At 41.3% G+C, this 25,108-nt stretch overlaps 1 protein-coding gene across 1 annotated transcript in view; it reads right to left on the bottom strand.

Annotated features, from left to right (window-relative positions):
- Positions 1 to 93: 93 nt before the first annotated feature.
- The window catches only part of MNAT1 (MNAT1, CDK activating kinase assembly factor), an 89,882-nt gene continuing 64,867 nt past the window's right edge, over positions 94 to 25,108 (bottom strand). The window contains exon 8 of the mRNA XM_026849221.1: positions 94 to 369. Coding sequence (XP_026705022.1) covers positions 249 to 369 — 121 coding nt within the window. The 3' untranslated portion in view covers positions 94 to 248. The remainder of the gene's footprint in view (positions 370 to 25,108) is intronic.

Below are 25,108 nucleotides of genomic sequence, written 5' to 3' on the forward strand. Positions count from 1 at the left end.
TCCCTCAGCAAAGTGCCACATGACTAACAAGTTTCCCCCTCCACAAAAATGTATCTACCATTTTACAAAGCTCTCGTGCAGGCTTTTTTTTTTCTCCCCTTTAACACTTAAACACACCTGGTTTTACACAAGAAGGTGACTGCAGCTTAGCCGTTGTGCAGATGGCAGCAATTTTACCCAACCTTTGTTGGCGTGATTTGCTTCTCACTCCCTTTGGTGTCCCTTGATCACAGGCTGATGCACGCTGGCTAACTGGGGTGCCAGAATAGACCACTGAAAGCATCCTGTAAGGCTCGGTAACAAGCAAGGGAAGAAGTGTAGCCCCCAGCAATATCCTGCAGAGAGGCGGCTCGTACATGTTTGAGATACCTAAAAAAAGAGACAAGCATTATTTTAGAGCAGAAATAAACACAAACACCTGCATAGTTCACAGTGCAGTGAGGTTGAAGCTGCTTTTTGGGAGTAAGCAAGGAGACGCAAGCTGCCTGCTGCTGGCCACCTCTGAACGTGTCAGCATGAAACTTCCATCAGTTACACACTGACGATGCTGATGCACCTTCAGAGAAGCTGCCCAGCCAGCGCGCTGAAAATCCTTGGCGCTCTGCAACAGGCTGCACAGGGTTAAGCACACTCACTGGTTTGTGTTTTCTGTGCTCGCTCTGGGGGAAGGGCTGCATTTCCCCCCTTCACTAGTTCCTTCCAAGATGATGAGGACAACGACCCCTCCCAAGCTGTCCTGCACTCCCACAGGAATCGGGGGGCTTCAGCTCCATTCCGTTAATGCTGGGCGCTCATCCTCTGATGACAGCAGGGCTGAACTTTCTGCTCTTGGGCCTATCAGTATGCGGACTAAGTCTGCTGACGGGGAATCAGATCTGTAGGAGTCTGTTATCAACATTTTGGCTAAAGAAGCCTCTAAACTTCACCATTAATTAAGCATCATCACCCATTTGCAGAGCCATCTAATTTTACACCAAACCAGCCAGGCAGATGAACTGACACTGAAACACACTACCCACGCTGGCACTGCTGCAAGCTCTTGGCTCCCCTTAGCTCTTTCCAAGGGCTCAAACCCAGCTGTGCATGCCAAGAGCTCCCATTAAAGGTGTCTGCTCAGGGGGCTTGAATGCTTTCATTCAGTGCTGTAACCCTATAGCTCTTGCACCCACATAGGACAGATACAAGACCAGACTCCTAGCTAGTTTTGCACCAAAACCTCACCAAATACAAAGACGGACGCAGGCTGCAGCCTAGCACACTCAGCACAATGCCCATCTCAAATTATGAACACCAGGTAAAATACCATAAATGAGAACTGCTTTTACCGTGGCCGTGTAAGCCACTGAGCTTCAGCTAGCTGTTTTGATTCATCACTTGGTACATGTTGCTCCTGGGAAGGTTGAGTCATTCCACCTCTGGCTTGGCAATTCAAGCATAAACTTGCAAAACGCATACAGCCTTTTATAATGTTATCCCGAGAAACCTAAAACAGCTGCACTTTTGGCAAGAAAATACAGGACCACCAGTAAAATATCCAAAACAGTTGCATCTTTTAATTTATGACTGTACACTGTTTCCATAAAGAGTATATAAAACAGGTCAGATTTTATAGGTAAGACATAATAAATAGTCATACCCATTGATGCCATAAATGTGTAGAAAAAGAGGTTACTTAGAAATGATTAATTACAGTTTTTAAAACTGTATTTCTTGCACCTAATAACCACAATGAACAGACATGAGCAACATTTCTGAGTGATTGCTGGTGAGACGCTGAAGCTGAGAGACTGAATTTGCCTCCTGTGGCTACGCTGAGGTGAGCTCTGCTGCTTTGTACCACCTTCCGATGGGAGTCCGGTCCTCACTGCTGGACACTGGCTCCCATCAGCACAGGCATAAACCCCTTTAATACTGTAGATTCTTTTTGGAGTAAACAAACACAGCAGCAAAGCTGGTCCAGTCACTAATTTGCAAGGGAAGATGGTCTGCCGAGAGCTCCTGTTTTGTGGGAGAATGCATTTAATAGATTTTTTTTTAAAAAAAATATTCCTATTACTCATCCCTTAATATTTTAAAACAAAAATCTCATCCTTCCCAAAGGCCTTTTACAACTGCTGTGGGAAACTGGAGCTCCTTCGCCCGGCCAGGAATGATGAAGGGATACCGGCAACAAATAATTTCCTTCAAAATATCACTGTGAAACTACCTCCACCCTCTAAAGTGAAGAGTCTTATAAAAATCAGTTCCCATCTCAGATTTCGCTTCTGTCATGTTTATCTCATCGCATAAACTTCATTTTCCACTTGTGCATAGAACAGTCCAGAGAAAACAGGGGATTACTTTACATTTCTATATTAACAGAAGTTAATTGTGTGTTTTTCATTCTTTTTCTTATATTTTGTTACTTACATATCCCTAAAAGGAGAGGCAGAGTCTATGGTTTCCCTTTTTTTAGGTCATCTGAAATTGGGGCATTAGTTTCATAAGAGGGCCTGATTTACAGCGATTACAGCATTTACAGTTAATTGGTATGTGATCTCTGAAGCAATACAAATCATTGCCAAAAAGGCTCAAATCAACTTTTACTACGGCAACCTGCGTTAATTCTCCTTACTCCTGTGAAACAAGCAGGACACGCTGCTGGCTGTCAAGCGAGGTCTTTATTTTCTTGTTAAGTATCTAAACTTACTGCTCTTGACCCATTTAATTACTGTGGTACACCAGGCAATTGCAAAGAATCTGCCACGCTGAAGCCACACAATGAGAAGTGAATGTTTCGCCAGCTCTTCCACACCGATCCCCATCTGTGCTGCTTGAATCCAGCTGTGCCCTTAGCAGGAGAATCTCTCTGAACTGGATTCCTGGGGTTTCTGGCAGAGGTCAGCACATCTTTTCATGTACACCTTTACAACAGCAGCAGGAAGAAGCGCTTGCCAAGTTTTATTTCCAAAAAGTCAAGCTCCGTTAGGTCTTGGGACCTGGAGGTAATTGCTCTCACTAGTTAGCAAATTCCAGCACACTAGGTCTGTTTTTCATAGGTTTATTTTAAGTACCTGTAAATCTTATAAGCAGAAACCAGGAAAAAGAGGTTTGCTTTTTTTGGTGCACAGTTTTTTAATGTAACTTGTTTTTACTGAGGGCAGACTAAACTCTGAAGTTAAAAAAAGCCTGCACTATTATTTTTAAGCAGGGCTAAAGGGCTGTGTGTTCTCTGCCCCACAGTTTCACACTTCCCATTCACTGTAATGCCCACGCTTTGCTTCGGGCTCTGCCCAAATAAGCCCCCTTTCCTTAGCTGCAGCCTTTGGATGTTGATCTTCCCCATTAACATTTCACGTCAGTTAAAACACATCGTATTTTGTTCTTCATGAGCCTTTAGGGGACTCATTCCTGACCTTTAGTTTCTCATCACCACAAAAAAAAAAAAAAAAAAAAAAAAAAAAAACGCCTCCTGTTTTGAAGGAAAGAGGTGTAATTCACACTTGATGCAGAGGTTCAGAATCAAGCTGGTCATTCCTGGGGGTGGGTTTCCTCCCTATTTTCTCTCTTCCAAAGGCTGCGTCACCATCACTTCATCGGGAATGACTGGGACAGCTGGAGAACTACACAGTGGCGTCCGGCATGGCAGTGGGTGCATCCCCTGTGCCTTTTCACCCACTGCCCAGCCAGCCTCAGCACCGCGTGGCATTGCCGTTGGAGAGCCAGAGACCCCAACACCTGCTCGTCAGACAGTAACATCCGAGACCACTGACAAATGTTCCCTCACCGCTCAACAGGGTGGTCTCCTTTCAGATAAATTCAGGAAAGATTCAGAAACAGAGAGGATGGAGAAGCTGCACAATCAAACCAGGCTAAAAAGCCCCAAACAAACAAACAATGAAAAAACCCGCCAAAACCACAAACCAAAAAAACCAACCAAAACATCCAACCAACAAGCCAAAAACACACCACAGCATCTCCTTCTATCCACCCAACAAAAGTATCCATGCCTTGGGTTATTTCACACAATCTTCCCCGTCTACCCAAGATAAATACACTCCCACTGGTGTCTCTGTAGATGCATCACTGGAGGTACATGTGGAATACTGTGTATTTGGCATACAGATTTTACTTTTTTTGATCTATTAGGTATTTTATGAGGGTGAAGAAAAGAAAAATCATTCACAAGTTGTTTGACAGGAAAAAAAAAGACAATGTAATTCTATTCCACAGAATAGATTTACTGCTCATCTGATTATCTGCAGTATCCAAGACAGAAAGTAATGGGGCAGACATTAGATCTGGGAAATTCTCCAGATTCATCATTTAAATAATAAAGAGTGATTGCATGAAAGCAAGCAAACTACTCTAGTCTGGAAAATCGTGTGAAGCATTAGTAACACAGTAGTATACACTGCATTCCTGAATCTTTCTGGAGATAGTATTTTCATTAGATTCACCAAGTCTCTAAAACAAGCTATCGATGCATTATTCAGGAGTATCCTTGCAGAGACCGGCAGATGAGAGAAGCAGGCAAGAAACTGAATTTTCTCTGGCCTGTTTTTTGTTGAGAAATGTGTACCCTGGGTTACTCTACAGCCCCTGAGCCGGTAAAAAGAGTTCCTCCAAGCAACTGTTTTTGTTTGAACCAGTTCTACCACACAGTTAGTCCATGCAGCCAAAGCAGTATTTGCTTATAAAATGAGTTCAGTTCATTGCTGTTCTTCATTAAATAGCCCTGGGAAATTCATTTGGGAACAGGTCTTTGCTAGGTGTTATTCAGATAGAGTGTGGCTCTCCCCTTCTCAGAGACTGTAATGTCTGAGTTAGGATAAAAACAGCACACACAGAAAGCTGGTAATCGAAGTCATCCAAAACAGCAATTCATTCCTCCATGGACTAGCTACAGGCTCAACCCGAGGTCCCCAAAAGCCAAAAAGCAATCTTTCATTTACTTTAACAGACACTCTTTGGGCACTATCATCATATTCAGATCTTAACAAACAAACCAGCTATTATTGGTGGCAGAAATTCCTGCTGAACACCAGCCAGCACAGCCTGTTCCAACATAAAATAGAGCTTTAACAGAACCATGAACTCAGCAAAGGCTCCTCACAAGCCCAACTCAACACCCCCTGCAGGCCTTGCACTATGCCTGAGGTCATGCTTCCAGCCCTGGCAGCAGTGAGGCACCTACCATCAGCCACTCCTCTCCTCTGCCCTCCAGGTCAAGGAGAACTAAATGGGAGAAATCTATTTAATAGCTTAATAGGGAATATTGTTCCCTGGAAAGGAATAGGCTCATGGCTGCCTCAAGATACAAGACATCATTTGGTTGATAAATACAGCGTAACGGTTTTAATTAATCTGAACGTGGCCAGGAAGTCAACAAAACAGACAACAAAATTATCATAGAGTGGGATTTGCTGCAAGCACTACCAGCAAACATGCAGGCAGCTACCCACTGCAATAGCTGAGGGGAGTTGGTTGCTGGTTTGTTGCTGGTGTTTTGCGTGTTTTTTTTAAAGCCTCTGTGTATACAATTGCAACAATCAGTGTGAGTGTCAAAAAACTGCTAAGCATGATGAGGTCTCAGTATGACAAGTCCCAAGGCAGACAGAAAAATACTTCATTTTTAACCTGATTATGTCACCTGTTACTCTTGCAGCAGGACAATACCAAATACAGCCTAAAGCGCAGGGGTACAAGGAAAAGCCACATATACAGAAATACCACGATACAGTTCTGGCTACAGAAGAATCCTGCAGAGGACAAGAGAGCCTATGCTAACCAGCACCCTTCAGAGCCCTATGAGCCCACTTGCAGAAAGCATTTCCACCAGTTTAGATTCAGCTTAGTGAGCTAGTCTATTATTAATAATACTGTTTAGCTAAGCTAGTTTTCTGAGAGCTTAGTGAGCAGAAATAGCTCACCAAGGTGTCAGATGAGTGCCAGACCCCAGAACAAAGGGAGGAATACTACACACATTGCCTTTTCTTTGCCACAAACTTGCTCAGCCCATCTCACATACCCATGCCCCAAGAGACTGCAGCAGAGCTGCCACATACTCGTCACGATTCACAGGGCTGTGCTCACAGTCCTCTCATTCAAACCAGCATGCGATCGGGTGTGGAAGCTTACAGCATGCTTGTAAAACCACCACCTATGCCTCCAACGCAGGGCACACAGTAGTGATCCTCTTATTTAGGGGCTGAAGCTGCCAGAGCTGACTGCTGAACACATAGTTGGCATTACGAGCAAACCTTCCAGTTCCAACCGACCTTACCTTTGATGACATTTCCAGGGGCTTGCTTGAACTGCTTGGAAATAAACATACCTACACTTCGATGATGTTTGAGTAATTTTTTCCCCCCCTTTACTTCAGAGGGAAATTTCAACCAACTTTCCAATACGGAAAAGTTAAAGTCTTCATCTTGCAGTAAGTTCTTTAAAATCAGATGCCTACTGACTCTAATGGGTCTCTAATTATATGGAAGATTTAGGGAAACCTTATTGAGTTCATGGCTCCTACAACTTCTATTTCTCAGTTTTAGGTCTAAGTGAAGAACTCTGTTCTACCAGAAATTACTTTTCCGAGTAGAAAAGCCAAGAAAACCCCAAGCCACCAAATCATTATAAGAAATCTAGGACGTCTAGTGATTGTTTTTAGCCTCTACCATCTGCTTTTTCTAAATGGCAATTTGTTTCAAATGCTGCGAGAGTGTCTCTGGGCAGGAGTACACATCAACTGCATGTGGTGAAACACAAGTTCTCTAAAATTAAAACAGGTCTACCACAGCATACATCAGCTAAGATGGAACAGCACAGAGGTCTGCTACCGGACACAGAAACAGGGAAAAAAAAAAAAAAAAGCAGCCTAGAAAAGTAGTTCTAGCCATGAAACAGCTGTCTACCAACAAAGCCAGCTCTGACTGCAATGGTAGAAATCAGTAATGAGTTATTCCTCCCTCTCTTCCCTCACTCCTCTGTTATACCAGAGGGCAAACATTTCAGATCCTGGCAGCCCAAAGCTACACATGCCCTGCTGCAACAGCAACCCGGCAGCATCTTGGGGCTCAGTGTTCCTGCTCTAAAAGAGGCAGCTTCACTCCTTACCATTCAGCTACTGCAGTGACCAGTGAAAGAATCTCCAGCATGTGTAAGATAAAAACTGAGGCACTTTTAGTTGATGTTTCACATAAACGGTTTTCTCTCTTAATGGTGAAACACATACATAAACTCTTAAGATAGATGTGATTACCTGTGTCAGATTTTATTAGAAATTACCTATGACATTGGTGAGTACAGTTGTGAACCCTTCAGCAGAAAAATTGTTAAATGCAAAGCCACAAAGACAAAGAAGCCATCCTTAGTGGGGGGAAGAGAATGGAATCAAATTTTCCCATACTACTTTCCCTGAAAACTTCCTCTTTTTGTGATGAAATCCAGACACCAAACATTTCCACTGAAAAGCTAATACACTGGGGGATGGAATCATAGAACAGTTTGGGTTATCCAGTCCAAACCCCTGCAATAAGGAGGGACATCTTCAACTAGATCAGGTTGCTCAGAGTGCCATCCAACCTGACCGTGAAAGTTTCTGGTCTCTGGGCAACCTGTTCCAGTGTTTTACCACCCTAATTGTAAAAGATTTCTTCCTTATATCTAGTCTGAATCTATCCTCTTTCAGTTTAAAACCATTACTTCTTGTCCTATTGCTAAAAAGTTCCTCCCCATCTTTCTTACAAGCCCCCTTTAGGTACTGGAAGGCTGCAATAAGGTCTCCCCAGAGCCTTCTCCAGGCTGAACAACCCCAACTCTCTCAGCCTGTCCTCACAGGGGAGGTGCTCCAGCCCCCTGATCATCTTTGTGGCCTCTTCTGGACCCGCTCAAACAGATTTGTGTTCTTCTTATGTTGGGGACCCCAAGAGCTGAACACAGCACTGCAGGTGGGCTCTCGTGAGAATCCCCTCCCTCGACCTGCTGGCCACACTTCTCGTGATGCAGCCCAGGACACGGTTGGCTTTCTGGGCTTTGAGTGCACATTGCTGGCTCATGTCCAGCTTTTCGTCCACCAGTGCCTCCAAGTCCTTCTCTGCAGGGCGGCTCTCAATCCGCTCTTCACCCAGCCTGTATTTGTGCTTGGGATTGCCCTGACCCTTGGGCAGGACCTTGCACTTGGCCTTGTTGAGCTTGATGAGGTTCACACAGACCCACCTCTCCAGCCTGTCCAGGTCCCTCTGGATGGCACATCCCTTCCCTCCAGCAAGTCAACTGCACCACACAGCTTGGGGTCGTCAGCAAACTTGCTGAGGGTGCCTCGATCCCACTGTCTGTGTCACTGATGAAGATATTGAACAGTACTGGAGGAGGGAAATTTTCTTGTGACAGCTATCTCAAAATACATTTTCAGTGCTCCTAAGTGAATGCATCATAAAAAAAATCTCAACTCTCCTACTCGTAAAAAAAAAGTTTAAAGGATGAAAAGTTTTAGAGAGCACCTGGTTCTTCAGCATTTTCCTAGCACTGCAGTTCTGCTGCTGCTCTAGATTTTAAATAGACATGAGATCAGAATCACGTACCCGCATTTATTTAACACACAGATAAACATTTGTCTTTGGAGTAACCGAGAAGCCAATGCTACTGCCTAAAGCTAAGATGAAAAGTGAAGATCAAAGAACAAAGATAAATGCCTTCTGACCCACAGAAACTGTCTGATATGATTTTAAAAGAAGTAGATGATTTAAAGTGTAAAGACAGGAAACTAATGATGAAAAAGATTTTACAGAATAAAGGAAGCTTTGTATTACTCTGACCTAATACACATTTTCTACATTTTCTATGCCACGGGCTGAATGACAGTCCTGGGATACTACTTGCAGGCTGAGCATACAGGCTTCTGCATGTAGTGCTGTAACAACGATTTTTACACAACTCCAGTCTCACTGAAGGGTCTTACCCAAGAAGGCATCAGACTTGGTACAATTATTTTATGTGGAGAAAGACTATAGACTCAAAGACTATCCACTTAAAGCACTAAAGACTACAGACCTAATGCACTCTGAAATGGGACATAAACCTCTTAAAACTGAAAGCTGACCAATATCCATCTTCAAAGGAAGTGAAAATCCAATTACACCTGTAGACAATATCTTAAAAACGTTAACAAGTTAAATCAACCTATTTTACACTGAGGAATTATGTGAACTATAGATTCACATTCAGTAAGAATTCATGTGTGTAAATCCAGTGCATGCTTGATAAACACACTTTGCACCTCATGTAAGCCCAGAATTCAGAATGGGCATCTGCATATTTACTTCAATAATAATCAAATGACACATTTAATCAGGCAGCATCACTTCAGATGAGATCTAACAGTTTCAACCTTAGAAAATGTAAACACCAATACAAGAGAAGCAGCAGATTCATCAATTTGAGCTGATGCAGGAGATCTGGAATGCACTGTCAAAAGTTAAAGCAATCACAGAGGTCATAATGTTTTGTTGGGGTTTTTTTAGCTAAAAAAAACCCACAAAAAAACACACACCACCAAAAAAAACCCTAAACCTGCTAGAGTGCACCATAATCCTCAAGATTCAAACTTCAGAGAAAGGAGGCGTATTCTCAGCTGGTCTAAGTCAACAGGTACAGACAGGGAAGATTCAAGACAATGATTATCTGAAAGTTCTCCTCATTTTAGCAGGTGACTGCCTGTTTTAAAATAGAAATGGGAAATGGAAAGCAGAACCTGCAAACACATTAATCCTTTGCCAGCAAAGAAAAACTCAAGGCTATCCAATTTCTTTTTGTTCACATGTTACAACTCTATAAAGAATATTTTGTACAAGTTCTATGCTGACTTTTCTTTCTTCACTTGTTGGGGGGGCTTCATCACATCCCACTTTCCACCCAGTAATATATTTAGCCACTTTAATGGCTCCATACATGTCAGTCAAGAACCATCATCGACTATGCTGTGTAAACAGTTTGCTTCTTGTTGCTCACCATACCTCTCAGCACCACACATTCCCGCTGGCGTTCTGGACGCCATCTCCAAAATATGTACAACCATCACCATTTGGATTTTTTTTTTTTTCCTTCAAACTGAAAGGATTTCTGCTTAAACTCTTGCCCAAATAGCTACATGAATTCATTATCCCCGTGTACTCAGCTGGTAACAAAAGGTTAATGTTTATTTCTAGAAACCTTGCTCACAGGAAGCCTTCCTTCAGTGCAAGAGACTTCCGTAACTCGCACCTCTGCGAGCAGAGGGGTTGGGAGCTCTCTTGGATGAGCAGGGGCACCTGGTCCCCCATTTGTCATCTTCCTGAGGTCACCCGCCAGCTGTCTGTCCTCTCAACACCCAGCCTCGCCACCGCGGCGAAGGCATTCTCCCTCGCTCAGGTTTCCAGGTCTGAACTTCCAGATACAGTAAATCAATCAGCCATCGCAGACACTGCTCAAACAACTGCAAGTAAGCATTTTAACACCCTTGAGCTGCCTCGCTGCATAACAAGGACACTGCAGTCCTAGCTGGAATCCAGCAAAGCACTCACTCTGCATGACTAGTATAGATTACACTTCAGGGGACTGCAGAACTGCAGCTACATTTAGTCTATGACTAAATCAGGCTCCACTCATACTTGACCCTGAGAAGAATGTCATTGAACACAGGGGCCTTTTCTCAGCTATGATCTTGTATTTTTTCTTTTCAATAGCTAAAAAGACCATTAAGCCATCATGTCTGTAAATGCAAAGTAGCTCTCTTTTTAACATGTTTTGGCACAGCTTGATCTTCAAATTCTTCATCTTTCCCCTGCCGTCCAACTCCACTCTTCTTTCCACATGCTACATTTAGGACAAAGGTCACCAGAAGAACTTGGAATATGTTTAAATTATTATTATTATTCTGAGGAAGTTAATCATCATTTTGTAACTCACTACCTAAGTTAGGATTGTTTTCATAGGCTTATTTTATGGTTTTGTTGGGTTTTTTTAACAATAGGGCAAGTTCAGATTTAAAGACATCACTGTGTCTTTCCCCACAGCTAGGAGAACGTTTCCCTGGGCTCAACTCCGAGAATACAGCATCTCTTCTGCAGCCACAGAGAGCACCAAACTTTTATTCTGAAAGACAGCTCATTTGGACACAAAAATTCTTCTTTTGGGATAAAAATTCCCTACTGTTCCTCACTCTCTGCCTTCTTCTCCAACTTCTGCACACCCCACTGGGCACCATAAATCCCCCAGCACACGGCAAGCAATCCATATTGATGAACTGGGGCTTTGAGTGAGCTACATGAAAGAGATTCCTTCTGGACCAGCTTCCATGTAAATTATGCAGCTATGAGGCAAACAGAGCCCTTTCTGAACAGAGCACTCACTCAGGAACACGTACAGAAAGAGGATGGAGATGCAGAGGCCTTCCCACTCCCCAACACCTCGGTACGTTTTGCTTGATGTGCAGTTCTGTGGCAGCAGATCACAAGGACAGTCACGGTTGTATCACAACTGCGGAGTAGAGGACAGCCTGCCACAAATAGAGAGGAGATACTTCTGCCCCAGGAGCTCTGGTAAGGACCTTGACTTTGGGCTCAAGGCTGGAAATGGACTGGCCAGCACACTTCTAGAGTGGTTTTTTTCTGCATTGAAGGGCTGTGGTTTAGTCCCAGCAGGGGAGGGTAGAGCCCCTGGGTGACTCCAGTGTCAGGCATGGTCACAGCCAGGCTGAAGACTAATGGCAGTTAATAGCCTCCTTCACCCCTACACACCTCCTCCACTTTACCTCCTCCATCTACCTGCTCTGTTACACAGCTCTGCAATGCCACTGCAGGGCACTGATCTCAGTGAGAACGATGAGGCTGGACCTAAGGGGGAAAAAAGACATCACCTTCTCCCCCCTGCCAGCATAAAGGACTGAGAGCAGGAAAGTAACACTAGAAATGCATTTACCACAGCCACAGGCTTTGCTACCCAAATCACTTCTGATGGAAAAAACATGATCTGAACAAAGAAAAAGCTGTATATAACTTCAGCTTTGAAAATACTGTCTCCCCAGGTCAGCTGCTCTACTTTGTTTTCACTGTGACACAGCATCCTCTGCTCTGACAGAGTAGCAATGAATTCATGTTGTATGGTAGTTCTAGTTTAATATGACTCAAAATAGCACAAGATGCAAAAGAATTTCTAGAGGGTTTTTAACCTCTGATACTGATCAGATAAGTAAGCCGCCAAACCCAATAATTATCTCAAATGAATAACTACGAGCACAGAGCTGCTCTGTGCTCGCAGTTACTCATTTGAGATAGTAAGAAGCCAAAGTTATTTTCTTTAGGCATCTGAAAAACATAATTGTTGAAAGCAAAAAGACTGCGGTTTGAAAGACACTATTTAAAGAAGATGAGACCATTCAGGTCAAAACAAGGTGAAAAAAACAGCCTGCCCTGTATTGCAGCTGACTAATGCTCTAATACATTAGACCCTACGCTTCTTCAGGTTCTGGTTGCTGCTGATCAGGTCAGCATTTCAGCCTGATGTTGAGGATCAAGTTTACAGCTCTCAGCCATGCTAGCATCTACTCCTCAGGAAGGTCTGGAAGAGGTGGGAGGGAGGAAAGAGAGGAAGGCAGGAGATAGGAGTGAGGGCTTCTCCTCAAAACCACAGCTGGGCTAAGAAGTAGAAGCATCTGCCCAAATCATGTGCAGCCTTTTGGCTGAGCTCTCAAACATCAACCTGCAAAGGAACCATGTATCACAGAAAAGTCAAAGACAGCTCACAGAGTTAGAGGGGAGAAGGGGAAAGTGTGGCTCTTTTCTCTTGAAAATATTACTATAGGGGAATGAAGGAAAAAACCCCACTCCTTCAGTCCTAAGAAGTTTCCTATCTGTCAACATATGGTAGGAGCTATTATTATTTGGCTGAAAGTATCATTTGAAGCTTATTTTTCTATTTTAACAGTTTGACATTTCTATTGTGAAATCTGGGTGCAATTCTCTGGATTTTATTCTTTTTATTCTTCTCTATTGTGCCCTGGTGAAATTTCTAGAGGGGAAAATGCAGTGATGATGGGAGATGTTCATTTCACTCTTCTAAAAATACAATGAGTTAAGTGTCTAAATGGTATAATTCTTTATTTTATATAATTTCTGTTGAATTAGTTTTGATTCTTGGCTGCTTTCAGGCTAACACAATTTCCTGAACCAGCAGGAGCACAGATATCAAAGCAGAAGTGTGCTGAGCTAGGCAGAATCCCTTAGTTTCACCTGGGGGAGAAAAGTGCTAACAGAGTTGTTACAGAGGAGTGACATTCACAATTTCTGAAATTCTCCATGGATTACTTGTATAACAACTTGACCTACCTTGCAAACTGCATCCTCAATAAACGTATCCAAAGAAGCTGTGCATGAGGATTGAATTGATTCTGAAACCCTCTGGTGCAGAAACTGCATTTTTAAAAGTTCACAGAGAGTGCCTAGCAATTGTGGGGTGATTATTAATAAATAATGACATTTAATAAATTATCTGGGGATACCCTGCTGAGGAGAGAACTCACATTAACACTAGGTGGCAGAAGGCTCTGTCACATTGAAGACACCTGCAAACAGATATACTCATAGACCTAGACTTAAACATGATAGCTGATTTTAGAAAAGCTAAGGGCAAAACAGTTGAAAGCAAAATAACTATAAAATACCATTTTCCATCCACTCTTCCAAGTTCTAATTTTGGCTCTGATATCTTTAGCACACATCATTTCACTGTTTAAAAGATCTTTGGCTATCCCTGAGTCTGAATACACCTTCTAAACTTGAAACTTAAATCAAGTCTTACTCAATTCATATGAAATCCTGTATGTGACAGATTATTTTATTAAGCTTTTATTTAAGTAAAAGAGCAATTCACAGTTTAAAGAAATAAGTGGTCATCAGGGCAAGTACACAAAAACATACACTGCTAGTTACCTTGAAAGATAACTGAAACTGAGCTAAGAGTGCTATAGCAAGCACACTTCTGCAACTGAAAGAAAACCAACAACCTACAAGCAAACTAATTCAAAACTGCCCAAGACTCATTGTGGAAGAACCCTCCAATAAATGGCAGCTGCTCCTTCATGGAGATGCATTTTCAGAAGATACTTTTTACATATAAAATTCAATGGTGGCAACTGGTTTCTTCTAGTTTTACAGATTTAACCCTTTTAAAAGCATTTATGCTTGATTTTCCTTTATTCTGGTCACTTGCTTTTAAACTACTTAAGTTTCTCCCTCATCTAGTCTAAATGCAATATATAAGGAAACAAAAATTTTAATTTCCAGTAAAAAAGACAGGTGAAGAAATATCAGCAATCACAACTCAAAGGCTGTATACAAAAAAAGAATTTGCTGTGTGGGCTCTAACAACCTGGATAGAAAAGAAAGCAAACAGCAATGTAACATGTAAGGAGGAATCCATAATCACAGAGAAGAAAAGTGGAAGACTACCAATGTCTAGGTGTTGAAAAAGGCAAGTGGGAGGGGGGAGAACAACCTTAGACAACCAAAAGTTGACACCAAAGACGACTTCTAGATTACTGTGGCTCCACTGCTTTTACACTTGCCAACCAGTAATGTCCCAGACTGTAGAACCCAACCCGCTGATGGTTTGGGTTCTACAAGTGTAGCTGGTGTCAGTGAAAAAGCTCAGTAGCCTTGTGTTGGGTTATTTTGCACCTCTAGACATGGAGACTCTTTGTGCTTAAATATAGCATATTTTATCATTCACAGTTGTCAGCAGTGGAAATTGTCATCTAAGCAGTAAAAGATGCTGTTGAAGAAACAGGAGGGATTGGTTAGAAAGGAAAAATTATTTTGGCCGTGACAACTCATCTCACTGCCCATTTTGAGGGTAAGGGATCAAGCCACCCATTGCAAATTGCTGCCTGAGAGTCAGAAAAATCAATAGTGGGTAGGAAAGCCTACTTGCCAAGGCTACAGCCACTGCCAGCAGATTATTAATGCATCTGTCTGCATTCTTTAATGTTTCCTAAGAAGCAACTATGTTAACTGAAAAGGTGCGATGTGTCACCAGCCCTTCTCTTCTCTCCTCTTCATTTTCTCTCTATATTAAAACCTTGGCTACCAAAGAAAACAATCAAGTTTCACCTCATCTTTTCCCAGCTTTTCTGAAGTTCAGTTCCTGCTCTATAGCAATATATACAGTCTAAGTACTATCCCTGACAAGCTGTTTGACAACCCTAAGTTGCACATCTATTTTACTTCCAGAGCTTTGGAGTTGGTAGGGCTTAGATGGGAAATGGAGGCCAATTAAAATAAACACAGACAATATCAATGAATTCTTCAGAAACACACAAGACAAGCAAAATGAAACACTACTGGCTTTTGCCCACAATTAGAATTCAGCCTATCCTGCACACTGAACGCTCTGGCTGAGGTCCAGAAAGACACTTAAGCACATGTCTTATTTTAAGCATGTGAGTAGTTTCATTGATTTTTCACTCATGCCAGTAAGAATATTCAATGCGCTTAAAGTTAAGCACATTGTTAAGTGCCTTCCTGGATCAAGGCCAGGCTATTTAGCCCTTGCGAGAGTTAGGGTACAGAATATTTACCATTATTTTAAGTTCTCAAGACTTTCTTTGAGATAAAGTTTTATGGTGTATGGAAATATTTCATTCATCGAGTATCATACCAGCAATGACTGGTTTACAGCAACCTTCAGGGAACACGTATTCTTCCCCTTTCCACATCTTCTAAAGCAGTAACTGGAAGGATTATCAAGACACAGAAGCAAATACAACCAATAGAGAAAATTAGTTGTGAAAGAGAAGCCATCAGTCTTACTGATTTAAAAAGAAAAACTAGCACCATAGTGAAAAGCTGATAGACGTATTAGTTTTCACCGAAAATTAATAAGTCATTTGCCAATATCCCATTCCAATACCAAGTTCCGTACGGCAAATTTGAAAAACAAGCTAATTGTTGATTGAAATTAATTATCACAATAAGCACATATTCAAGTCCATTTTTCCTTCTTCCTTTTTATACAGTTGAATACAAAATTCAAGGAAAGACCTGTTAGTGCTTCCTCAAGATGATCTCACCACATCACAGCAGTTTATAGAGATCAAAGGCACAACAAACATGACTGCTTTTTGCTACAACAAAGCAAAGCAAATGCCATTTGCTTTGTTACAGACAATTGGATTATTATCTGGTTGGCACTACCCAAGTTCAGGATCTTACCCTGAATAAGAACTAGAGAAAGGCGTTTAATGTGAAGAAAGCTGTACTGGATCAGACCAATGCTCCCTCCACCTCAGCCACCCTCTCCAGGAGCAAAAAAGGGAGCGCACAGGAGCATGACTACTATAGTGGGACCAGCAAGACAGTACGACAATTTGGTCCTATTTTATAAGCAGATACCGCTTTTTATTTCAGTACTTGTTTCTTCCTGGAAAGTTTAAACTCAGTAGTGAAAGTATGTCAATTATATACTGTCAGTTATATATGAACTGAAAGCCAATTTAAATCTAGATCACCTCTTCAAAACCTCGGGTTGATTCACATCTGTATTACTCATAATGTCTTACACCAATGCAATCCCCCTGATTTCATGTTACCAAACCCACACCTGATGGTGACTCAAAAGCCTCAGCATCTAAGGCTTTGTCATAGTTTAAACCCAGCCAGCCGCCAAGCACGACACAACCACCCACCCATCCTCACCCACCCAGGGGATGGGGGAATAGAATTGGAGGAATAAAGGTAAGGAGACATGTAGATCGAGATAAAAACAGTTTAATAATTGACATAAAAGACTACTACTAATAAATAATAATAGAAAATACAAACAGGTAATGCATAACAGTTGCTTACCACCTGCTGACCAATGCCCAGCCCGTTCCCCGCTAGCAATCCCAGAGAAGATACCAAAAACCACAATCCCAGAAGCAAGAGCCCATGCTTCTTGGCCAACCCTCATTTACATACTGAGCATGACATTACATGACATGGAATATTCCATTGGCCAGTTTGGGTCCATTGCTCTGGCTGTGCTCCCTCCCAGCTTCTTGTGTACCTGCGCACTAGCAGGACATGGAAAGCTGAAAAGTCCTTGATTTCTTAGCAAGAACTGAAAATATCAGTACATTATCAGCACTCTTCTCATACCAAATCCCATACTGAATCCAAAGCACAGCACTACTCTAGCCACTAAGAAGAAAAATTAGCTCTATCCCAGCCAAAACCAGGGCAGACATCACTTTAGAAACTGGTGGACTAGCCCCACAGACAACCTCTGAGACCTCTGCATAAAGTAACTAAGAAGATAAAGGTATCCTGCTGACAAAGAGGCACTTTCTAGTGGATTCTGGTTTACAGGTCCTCAATTTGAAACAATTTTTTTATATATATATACACCTAGAATTATTTTGCATATCTTGATGCTGAGATTACTTGATGTAATTTTCTCATCTTGACATGCAGAGCCAGAGCAGATGGACATAAAGGCCGTAAGGCAGAGAAGCACAGCAGCTGCAAGGCACATGTGGAGGCCACTCAGTCCAGCCCCCCACTCAAAGCAGGGTCAGCTCAAGCAGGTTGCTCAGGGCTGTGTCCAGTCAAGCTCTGAACATCTCCAAGGAGTAAGACTTCACAAACACTCTGGTCAACCTGTTCCAGTGTTTGACTTCCCTCATAGGAAACCGTTTTAATGGAATTCCCTGTATTTCAATTTGTGCCCACTGACTTGCCCTCTCGCTGGGCACCACTGACAAGAGTCTGGCTCTGTCCCCTTTACTCCCTGCCCTCCATAAGGTATTTACACATATTGACAAGATCCTTCTGAGCCTTCCCTTCTCCAGAGTAAACAACTCCAGCTCCTTCAGTCTTACCTCACAGAACATATACCCCAAGTCCTTACTCACTCCAGTGTGTCCATGTCTCTTTGCACTGGGGAGCCCAGGACTGGACCAACGCTTCATCATGTCTGTCTCACCAGTGTGGAGCAGAGGGGAAGGATCATCTCCCTTGACCTGCTGGTCCCTCCCTCTGCCTAATGCAGCCCAGGAGGCTGTTGGCCTTCTTTCCCACAAGGACACATTGCTGGCTCTTGGTCAGCATGGTGTGCTCCAAGGCTGCCTGTGCAAAGCTGCTTTTCAGCTGATTGGTCCCCAGCCTGTACCGGTGCATGGGGTTATTCCTCCCCAGGTGCAGGACTTGGCATTTGTCTTTGCTGAACTTCACAAGATTGCGGTCAGATCCAGACCGTTTCTCCAGCCTGTCAAGGTCACTTTGAAGGGCAGCACGACCATCTGGTGCATGAGCTGCTCTTCTGAACTTTGTATCGCCTGCAAACTTGCTGAGAGAGCACTCTTTCCCCTCAGCCAGGCAGTAATGAAGAGGCTAAGCAGTCCTAGTCCTGCTATTGACCCCTGGGGTACACCACTAGGTCCTGTTTTGCTTTGAAATCCACAACACGTAACAGGTATATTAATGTCACTAGACTGTATTAGTTTAACTAATTCCAATTTTTAAATTCAGATGGTTAAGTGAGTGCAGTATTTTAATATATGCAAGAATCAAGTCTGTTTCTGAACAGTATATGCTGGCTTAGCTCACTGTTAAAAGTTAATTTCCTTTAAGAAAAATTCAAAAATCATTTATGACTTCAGCGGGAAAGAGATATTTCTTCTTGAGCTGTTTTAGTTTGTAGCTAACCCAAACGGTGGACTTCATTAAGAAATCATTTCTGTGGACAAAACTGCACCATCACTTGAAGAAATGAGAGCAACAAGAAAGCTGTATTCCAGAACTGGGATTATAGCCAGTTTATGATGGAAAAACATTGAATGCTTATGGCATAATTATAACATTACAGCATTTGCTGCCAGAATTACAAAAATTATTCTTAAAATTATGCCCTAAATAGAGTGTTGTTTAGCTAAACTGAAAGCACATTCCAAGAAATGTGAAAAAACAAACTTACCATGATTCCAAATCTAAATTATGCATACTAAGGGCTTGTTTTAATGAAAGTGTATTTAATGGCTGAATAAAGTTTCTCAAAAAATTATTTAAAATATAATGAATGCCTGATGTCCAAAAGACTGTCACATGAAACTTCATCATTGACTCATGTAAACTAACCTCAAATTTAACCAAATGCAACTGTGATCAATATTGTGTCAATTTGAAAATATCTGGGGTTTAAGGCAACAAAACCAGATGCAAGGATGAGTAAAAAGTTGGACTCCACAAACAGAATGGAGTTCTTTGCCACTGAAAGGTCTGGAACAGTTATGCTGACAGGGAGAAGCCATAAGAATGAATAGTTTTGATAGTATTGCCACATTTAGCAAGAAGAGAGAGTCAAGTGCAGGAGAAATAAGAGTTTGTCACTGTTGCATGTTATCTAATTCTCTTAACAATGATATTCTCCACTTTTAGGCAGCTTGGGCCATGGACTGTTCCTCCACACACCTCTAAATCACTGCAAGGATGATGGACTTGCATTGTATGTTCCTGGGCACTTTTGTAAAGCAAAAACCAGCAAAAAAAACCCCACAAAAACAAAAAAAAAACCCCAACCACATAAAATATAAACACTGTGAGATTTACTGACATACTCTTTAAGAAGCCATAAGAGTTACTGAACAGTAAGACACAAAAGGGCAGGCTATATATAGTACAGTTATGCTAGAAAAGAAAACGACATTGGAAACAGTCTACCTTCATTGTGAAATAGCCCTGAACAGGGTTGTGATTTCTATTGTTCTTTTTTCCCCGGAAAAAGTCCGTCACCTTGCAGCCTTAATTAAAAGCAAGCATCCTCAGCCTTGATGACTTAAAGGGCTCATTAAGTGAGAAACCCACCCATCCAATGGACAGAAACCTAACATTTCCAGCCAGGCAGATCATCCAACCTGTAAAAACTAACTCCTACAACAGTTTTATCTTTGCAGTCTGGTTACCCAGACTGAACTCTAATTACCCAGATGAACTTAAACATATCACACATAGACCCTTTTAATCACAGTACAGATATTCTGTTGGGCATGCTAAATGTTTGTATAAACATGTGCATGCAAACACGCATGTGCATGCACTGCCCACCACTGTGCTGTCATGCATCACAATCTCAAAAGAAGGTGACAGGGAAGAGAAAGTTGCCTACACCAATCCTTTTTTATTTATTTTATTTATCATTTCTTGGCAATAATACTTACCATGAGATGCAATGGAAAAACTCACAAGCTAGAAACAAAAACTCAGCTGAGGGAGGAAAAAGTGTCAGAGAGGAGAAAAAGGAGTTTTATTCCTCAAAACAATAACCCCTACCATGACAGCCTCGCTGGCTCCTTCTCCACTGACAGGAAATTTCTGTAAAAGAATCATGTGGTGCTGGAACACAAAACTGCAGACCTTCATATATAAGACAAGGCTATAGTCCTGACCAGGGATTAAAGAACAAAGTAAAAAGCCCAGTCCTCTCCTTTGTCTTCCAAATATTAAAAACATAGAATGTGACAGAAACCTGTTGACTTTGACAGGGTTTAAATGATACCAATATGAAGTATAAGCAGCAGAACAGCTAAAACTGGCAGAAAAATAACTAGTCCACGACTTCATAGCTTCATAGAGTCTTCTGAAAGCATGTGTCTTCACAAAAACGGGCAGAAAATCTTAGAGGACCACAGAAGGGCAATGGATTTATGAAGTCTGAGAATCCCAGAACAAAAATGCAATTGAGGTAGCTGATTTTATTCTTCTAACCCTGAAAGCTTAAACAATTAAAAAAGTAAAAATAAAAATAAAGCACAGAAATCACCTACTAGAAAAGCACAGTGTCAGTATTGTCCTTTAGGCATGTTTCCCTCCCTACCTCTGAAAAGTTGTTTGGCATTTGACATAATTGAGGGGAAGAATTTTCTCCCCGGCGAAGACAATTAACTTCACCATATTTGTATCATCTGTGAGAGCCGAACCTGCTATATTCTTCATGTATGACATAAGCTTCTACACCTACTTGACAGATCAAACAGGTTTTAAAGAAATTACTGTTCTTTAAAGGGAAGTTCCATGGCTATGTCAAGTCAAAAAGCTCCAAGACAAGAGGTGAGTGATTATTATATTAGTATGTGATACACTCCCCTAGAATAATAAAATACAGTGTATCTTTGTACTGGTTTAACTTTCCATGCAATTTGCTATTTCATTAAGAAACTCATTTAGCCTTCAATCATTATAAACAAGATAATTAAAGAAGAAATTTAAAGAATAGAAAATTAAAGAAGGCCATTTTTCTGCTTTGTGCTCTTGAACTGCTTAACTTCTCATATTATTAAGATATAAAACCTTCTTGCTATAACAAAAAATTTAAGAAACAGTGTGGGCCACTGCTTTAACATATAGCCATAAATAGGTGTATGCATGTTTGTGCACAAAGGTGCACTGAGTGTTACAACCAAGCTTTTTTCTCTTTTTAAGACTACATTAAATATTAGTGCTTTATGCAACACTGTACAACATGATGTCACTAGATTACATGTGCCACTCTCTGCCATCATTAAACCAAGTGCCAGATCTCATCACATTTTGTGGTCACTATAACTCAAGGCCAAACTCATTTCCCATTAGCCCCAAATTAATGTTTGTGTTTGTTGTACATCAATGTATAAACCTCCTAACTGAAGGCAGCAGAGGAAAGATAACACATACAATGTGCTTAATGCAGTTCTTCAGTTAAAACATAGATGAATACATAGCAGTATGGTGGTAATGCAGGTGTTGAAAAAACTTCTCTATTGAAATGCTCTTCCTCATAATCGACTGTTAAAAGCAACTGAACTAGTACTCCAGCTCTCCCAGATGGCAGCCAGGAACTGGGAGCATTCACTGGATGCATAATTGGGAAACAATATCAGGATCTCTGTGGACCTATACTTCTCAGTTTTTAAGTCCCTGAGCTGCACAGAAAAGCCTGTCACAGAAGAAAAACAGTCACTTTTATATGGGCACGGACTTATTCTTAAGTAAAAAGCTATATTCTACTCACCAAAGGCACTCTGACATTGTGGTGAGAAAGGGTTTGGTCAAATAAAATCACTAACAAAATAAAGCTAATTTTCTAGTGAGTTGCTAATAATTTCTAGTGAGTTTATGAAACACAGTGCATCACATCTGACAGGTTGCTGATATGATTTAAGGGAAGAGAGCAAATGACTATATTGATTTCTCCCACCAGTAGAGCAAGCCTCTAATAAGCTGACTTTAAAGGAGCTACATGCAAGTATTGCATTATCTGCCACACAAGTGCTAAGGAGGTTTTCAAAGATTTAAATAATATTTTGGCACATAAATCTACTATGGGCTAATAAGATGCCCTTTGTGACCAAAAACTTCTTGTACTACAAAGGTGCCATCAGCTGGAGCCACAGAAGAGCAAATACCACAGGAGAAGCAGAGCCGGCTCTTCCCAGCCCACCTCTGTGCTATTCCACCACACACACTGGAGCACGTGCAAGCCCAAGCTGCCCTGGAAGCCGTCTCAAACATAGCCCCCCCCCCCACTTTACCACGATCACAGTTTTATGCAATTTCCCTATAACTCTTTACAAGGTTAAAGCTGTATCCATGCAAATTCCTCACTTTTTGTACAAAAAGTACATTCCGTTTTTTCAAGGAAAAAAAAGATTTGGTAAGATTTCCACAGAAAGCTATGGATCTTCTTCCTGAATTAGTTATCTTTTTGCATCAGAGTCATCCTTTAATCCCAGTAGAGTGCAAAAGCTCCCACTATATGCTCCATTTAATGTGCTGCTCCTGAATATATTCCACACTAACTTACGGATTTGTTTAACCAACACTAGCCTCAAATTTCTTTACCCCAAGAACTAACATATCTCTCAGTGGTTCACCTCAACGAAAAGGAAAAATCAAGTGCACCTTTAGGTTTATAACAAAAACAGGCAGCAATTTTTTTTTCTTAAAGTATCACATTCAAATTAGTTTCATAGGTACTACACAAAAAAAAATTAAGCACTATTTATACCGATAGATCTCAAGAACTAAGTGTAAATGGGGATTCATCATCCGATGAGGTATTTTCCCTGCAGGGATCTCATTTTTTGCAGGGATACTCAACAACTTTCATCTATGATTTAAAAGACAATATTAAAGTCACTCCTTGTAAAATGCACAGCTGTCAAAAAATCTGAGGGGGGTAGGAAAATAGATAAACTAATCAGGGTAATCTGTAGCATTTACTAAACTTCTTCCAACTAGAGACAGCTTAATAGCAAAGGTCATGCAGCTAGGAGCAAAGAACACAGGTCACACAAGACACAGCACTACACAGATTAATTAATACTGGAAAAAACATAAGAGATAATGGTGGCCAATATACAAAACGTGAGCTCTGGTTACTTCTGTAACCAGAGGCAGATACATACACAAAGCAGTATCAAGCAGGGGAATGGGGAGGGAGAAAAAAAACGAATTACATATGGATTGAAGCCAAACTCCAAAGGTATTCTGGTGCTTAACTGCCTTTTAGGATTTTTGTCTACCTGATTTAACAAAGGCTACAGATGAATCTGCAACAGGATCAGATCTAATCTCTCTCTCTGCATGGTCAGTCTCTTACTCTGCAGCTCTGCAAGCTTTCCAAACAGCACACACTGCCCCACATGCCGATACATCCTTTTACACTAACGCCGTGTTTCCAACACCTTTCCTCCTCTTGTCTGATTATCCTAAACTAGTATGTGTTTTTAATCAATTCAGAGCCTACAGTTCATTAAAACTAGCACGACAGACTCTTCATTTTAGTTGCTCTAGAAAATGTTACCTTTGTCTATTCAGTATTCAACCTGGCTTTCTGCAGCAAGTTTTCTGAGCATTAGCTTCTGCCTTCTGGGACAAAACACCTATCTTCAGCTGTTATTGTTGTAACAATCAATGCATTGACATGCCTAGAGAAACACCTAATAATACGACAGCAGCAACTACTAGGAGTTATTACATTGTAAATGTAAAATGATATATAATGGTATATGCATATATACACATGCTCACACACAAACATATATATCAATAAAACTACTCCAGTAGAAATTACAGCTTTTCTGGGTACACAGAGCATACCCTCAGAGCAGTTATTCTTGATGCCCTAAATCCTACCCTCTTCTTGGAAGAATTAATGGTACTGCTGCAGTTTCTTCACCACTTTGCAGGGAAGTAGAGAGTTTTTGGGAGCTCTCATTCCCCCCTAGATTTACCCCCACCATGTGGCAGCTACCCTGCTGGGAGCATCCAAAGCTTTTACCAAAGGAAAATCAAAATTATTTGGAAATAGCTTATTAACAGAAAATGTAATCAATGAGTTCATGTGGGGAAGGGGGGAAAGAAGATGAAGGGAATCAAGGAGCACACATGCTTATTTAGATGTCACTTTCCTGTTTACTTCAAGAAATTTTGATAAATTTAGCATATGTTCTGAACCTTTTTTGTTTAGGTGTTTTGGGTTGTTGTTTTTTTGTGTTGTTGGGTTTTTTTATCAGAAGGATTTTAGAGCCTCTCCTTTATTTGTATTTCTTGCTTTTCATATTGTTTTTGCTTTCTTAAGGAAACTGGCAGCTGAAATGCTGTTCTCAAAACAAGTTACAAACATTTAGCAGTGTTGCCATTTCAAACACCAGACTCAGCTGAAACTGCCATGTGGCAAAACGATGCTGTTTCAGCTGTTGGAGCCCTCAGAAAGGGGAAAAAAAATGCTGAATAAAACCAAAATATAAGTCATGAGTCAACAAAAACTCTGGGATTTGTTGCAAATAACCATCCTTCAAAGCAGCCCAAAATAGAGGATTCACTATGCTTTGAAAACACCAGTAGCCTGTATTATCACCTCCACCCAGCCATTCCAGCTTACGTGGTCCTCTCTACTGTAAGTACTGCAAGTACTTCCCAGAGCCTAATGCTGATATTTTGATATTTCACAACAGGTATTCCCATTTTGCAGATAATGAACCAAAGCACCAACGGGAGAGGGGAGGGGTGTGGTGAGAAGAATTAAAAAAAAAAAAAAATCATCAGAACAGGCTCATAAGGAGCTTAGATGTTTAACTACT

This window comes from Athene cunicularia (genome assembly GCF_003259725.1).
Source record: "Athene cunicularia isolate RWA chromosome 5 unlocalized genomic scaffold, athCun1 chr5_part1, whole genome shotgun sequence".
Classification (NCBI taxonomy): Eukaryota; Metazoa; Chordata; class Aves; order Strigiformes; family Strigidae; genus Athene; species Athene cunicularia.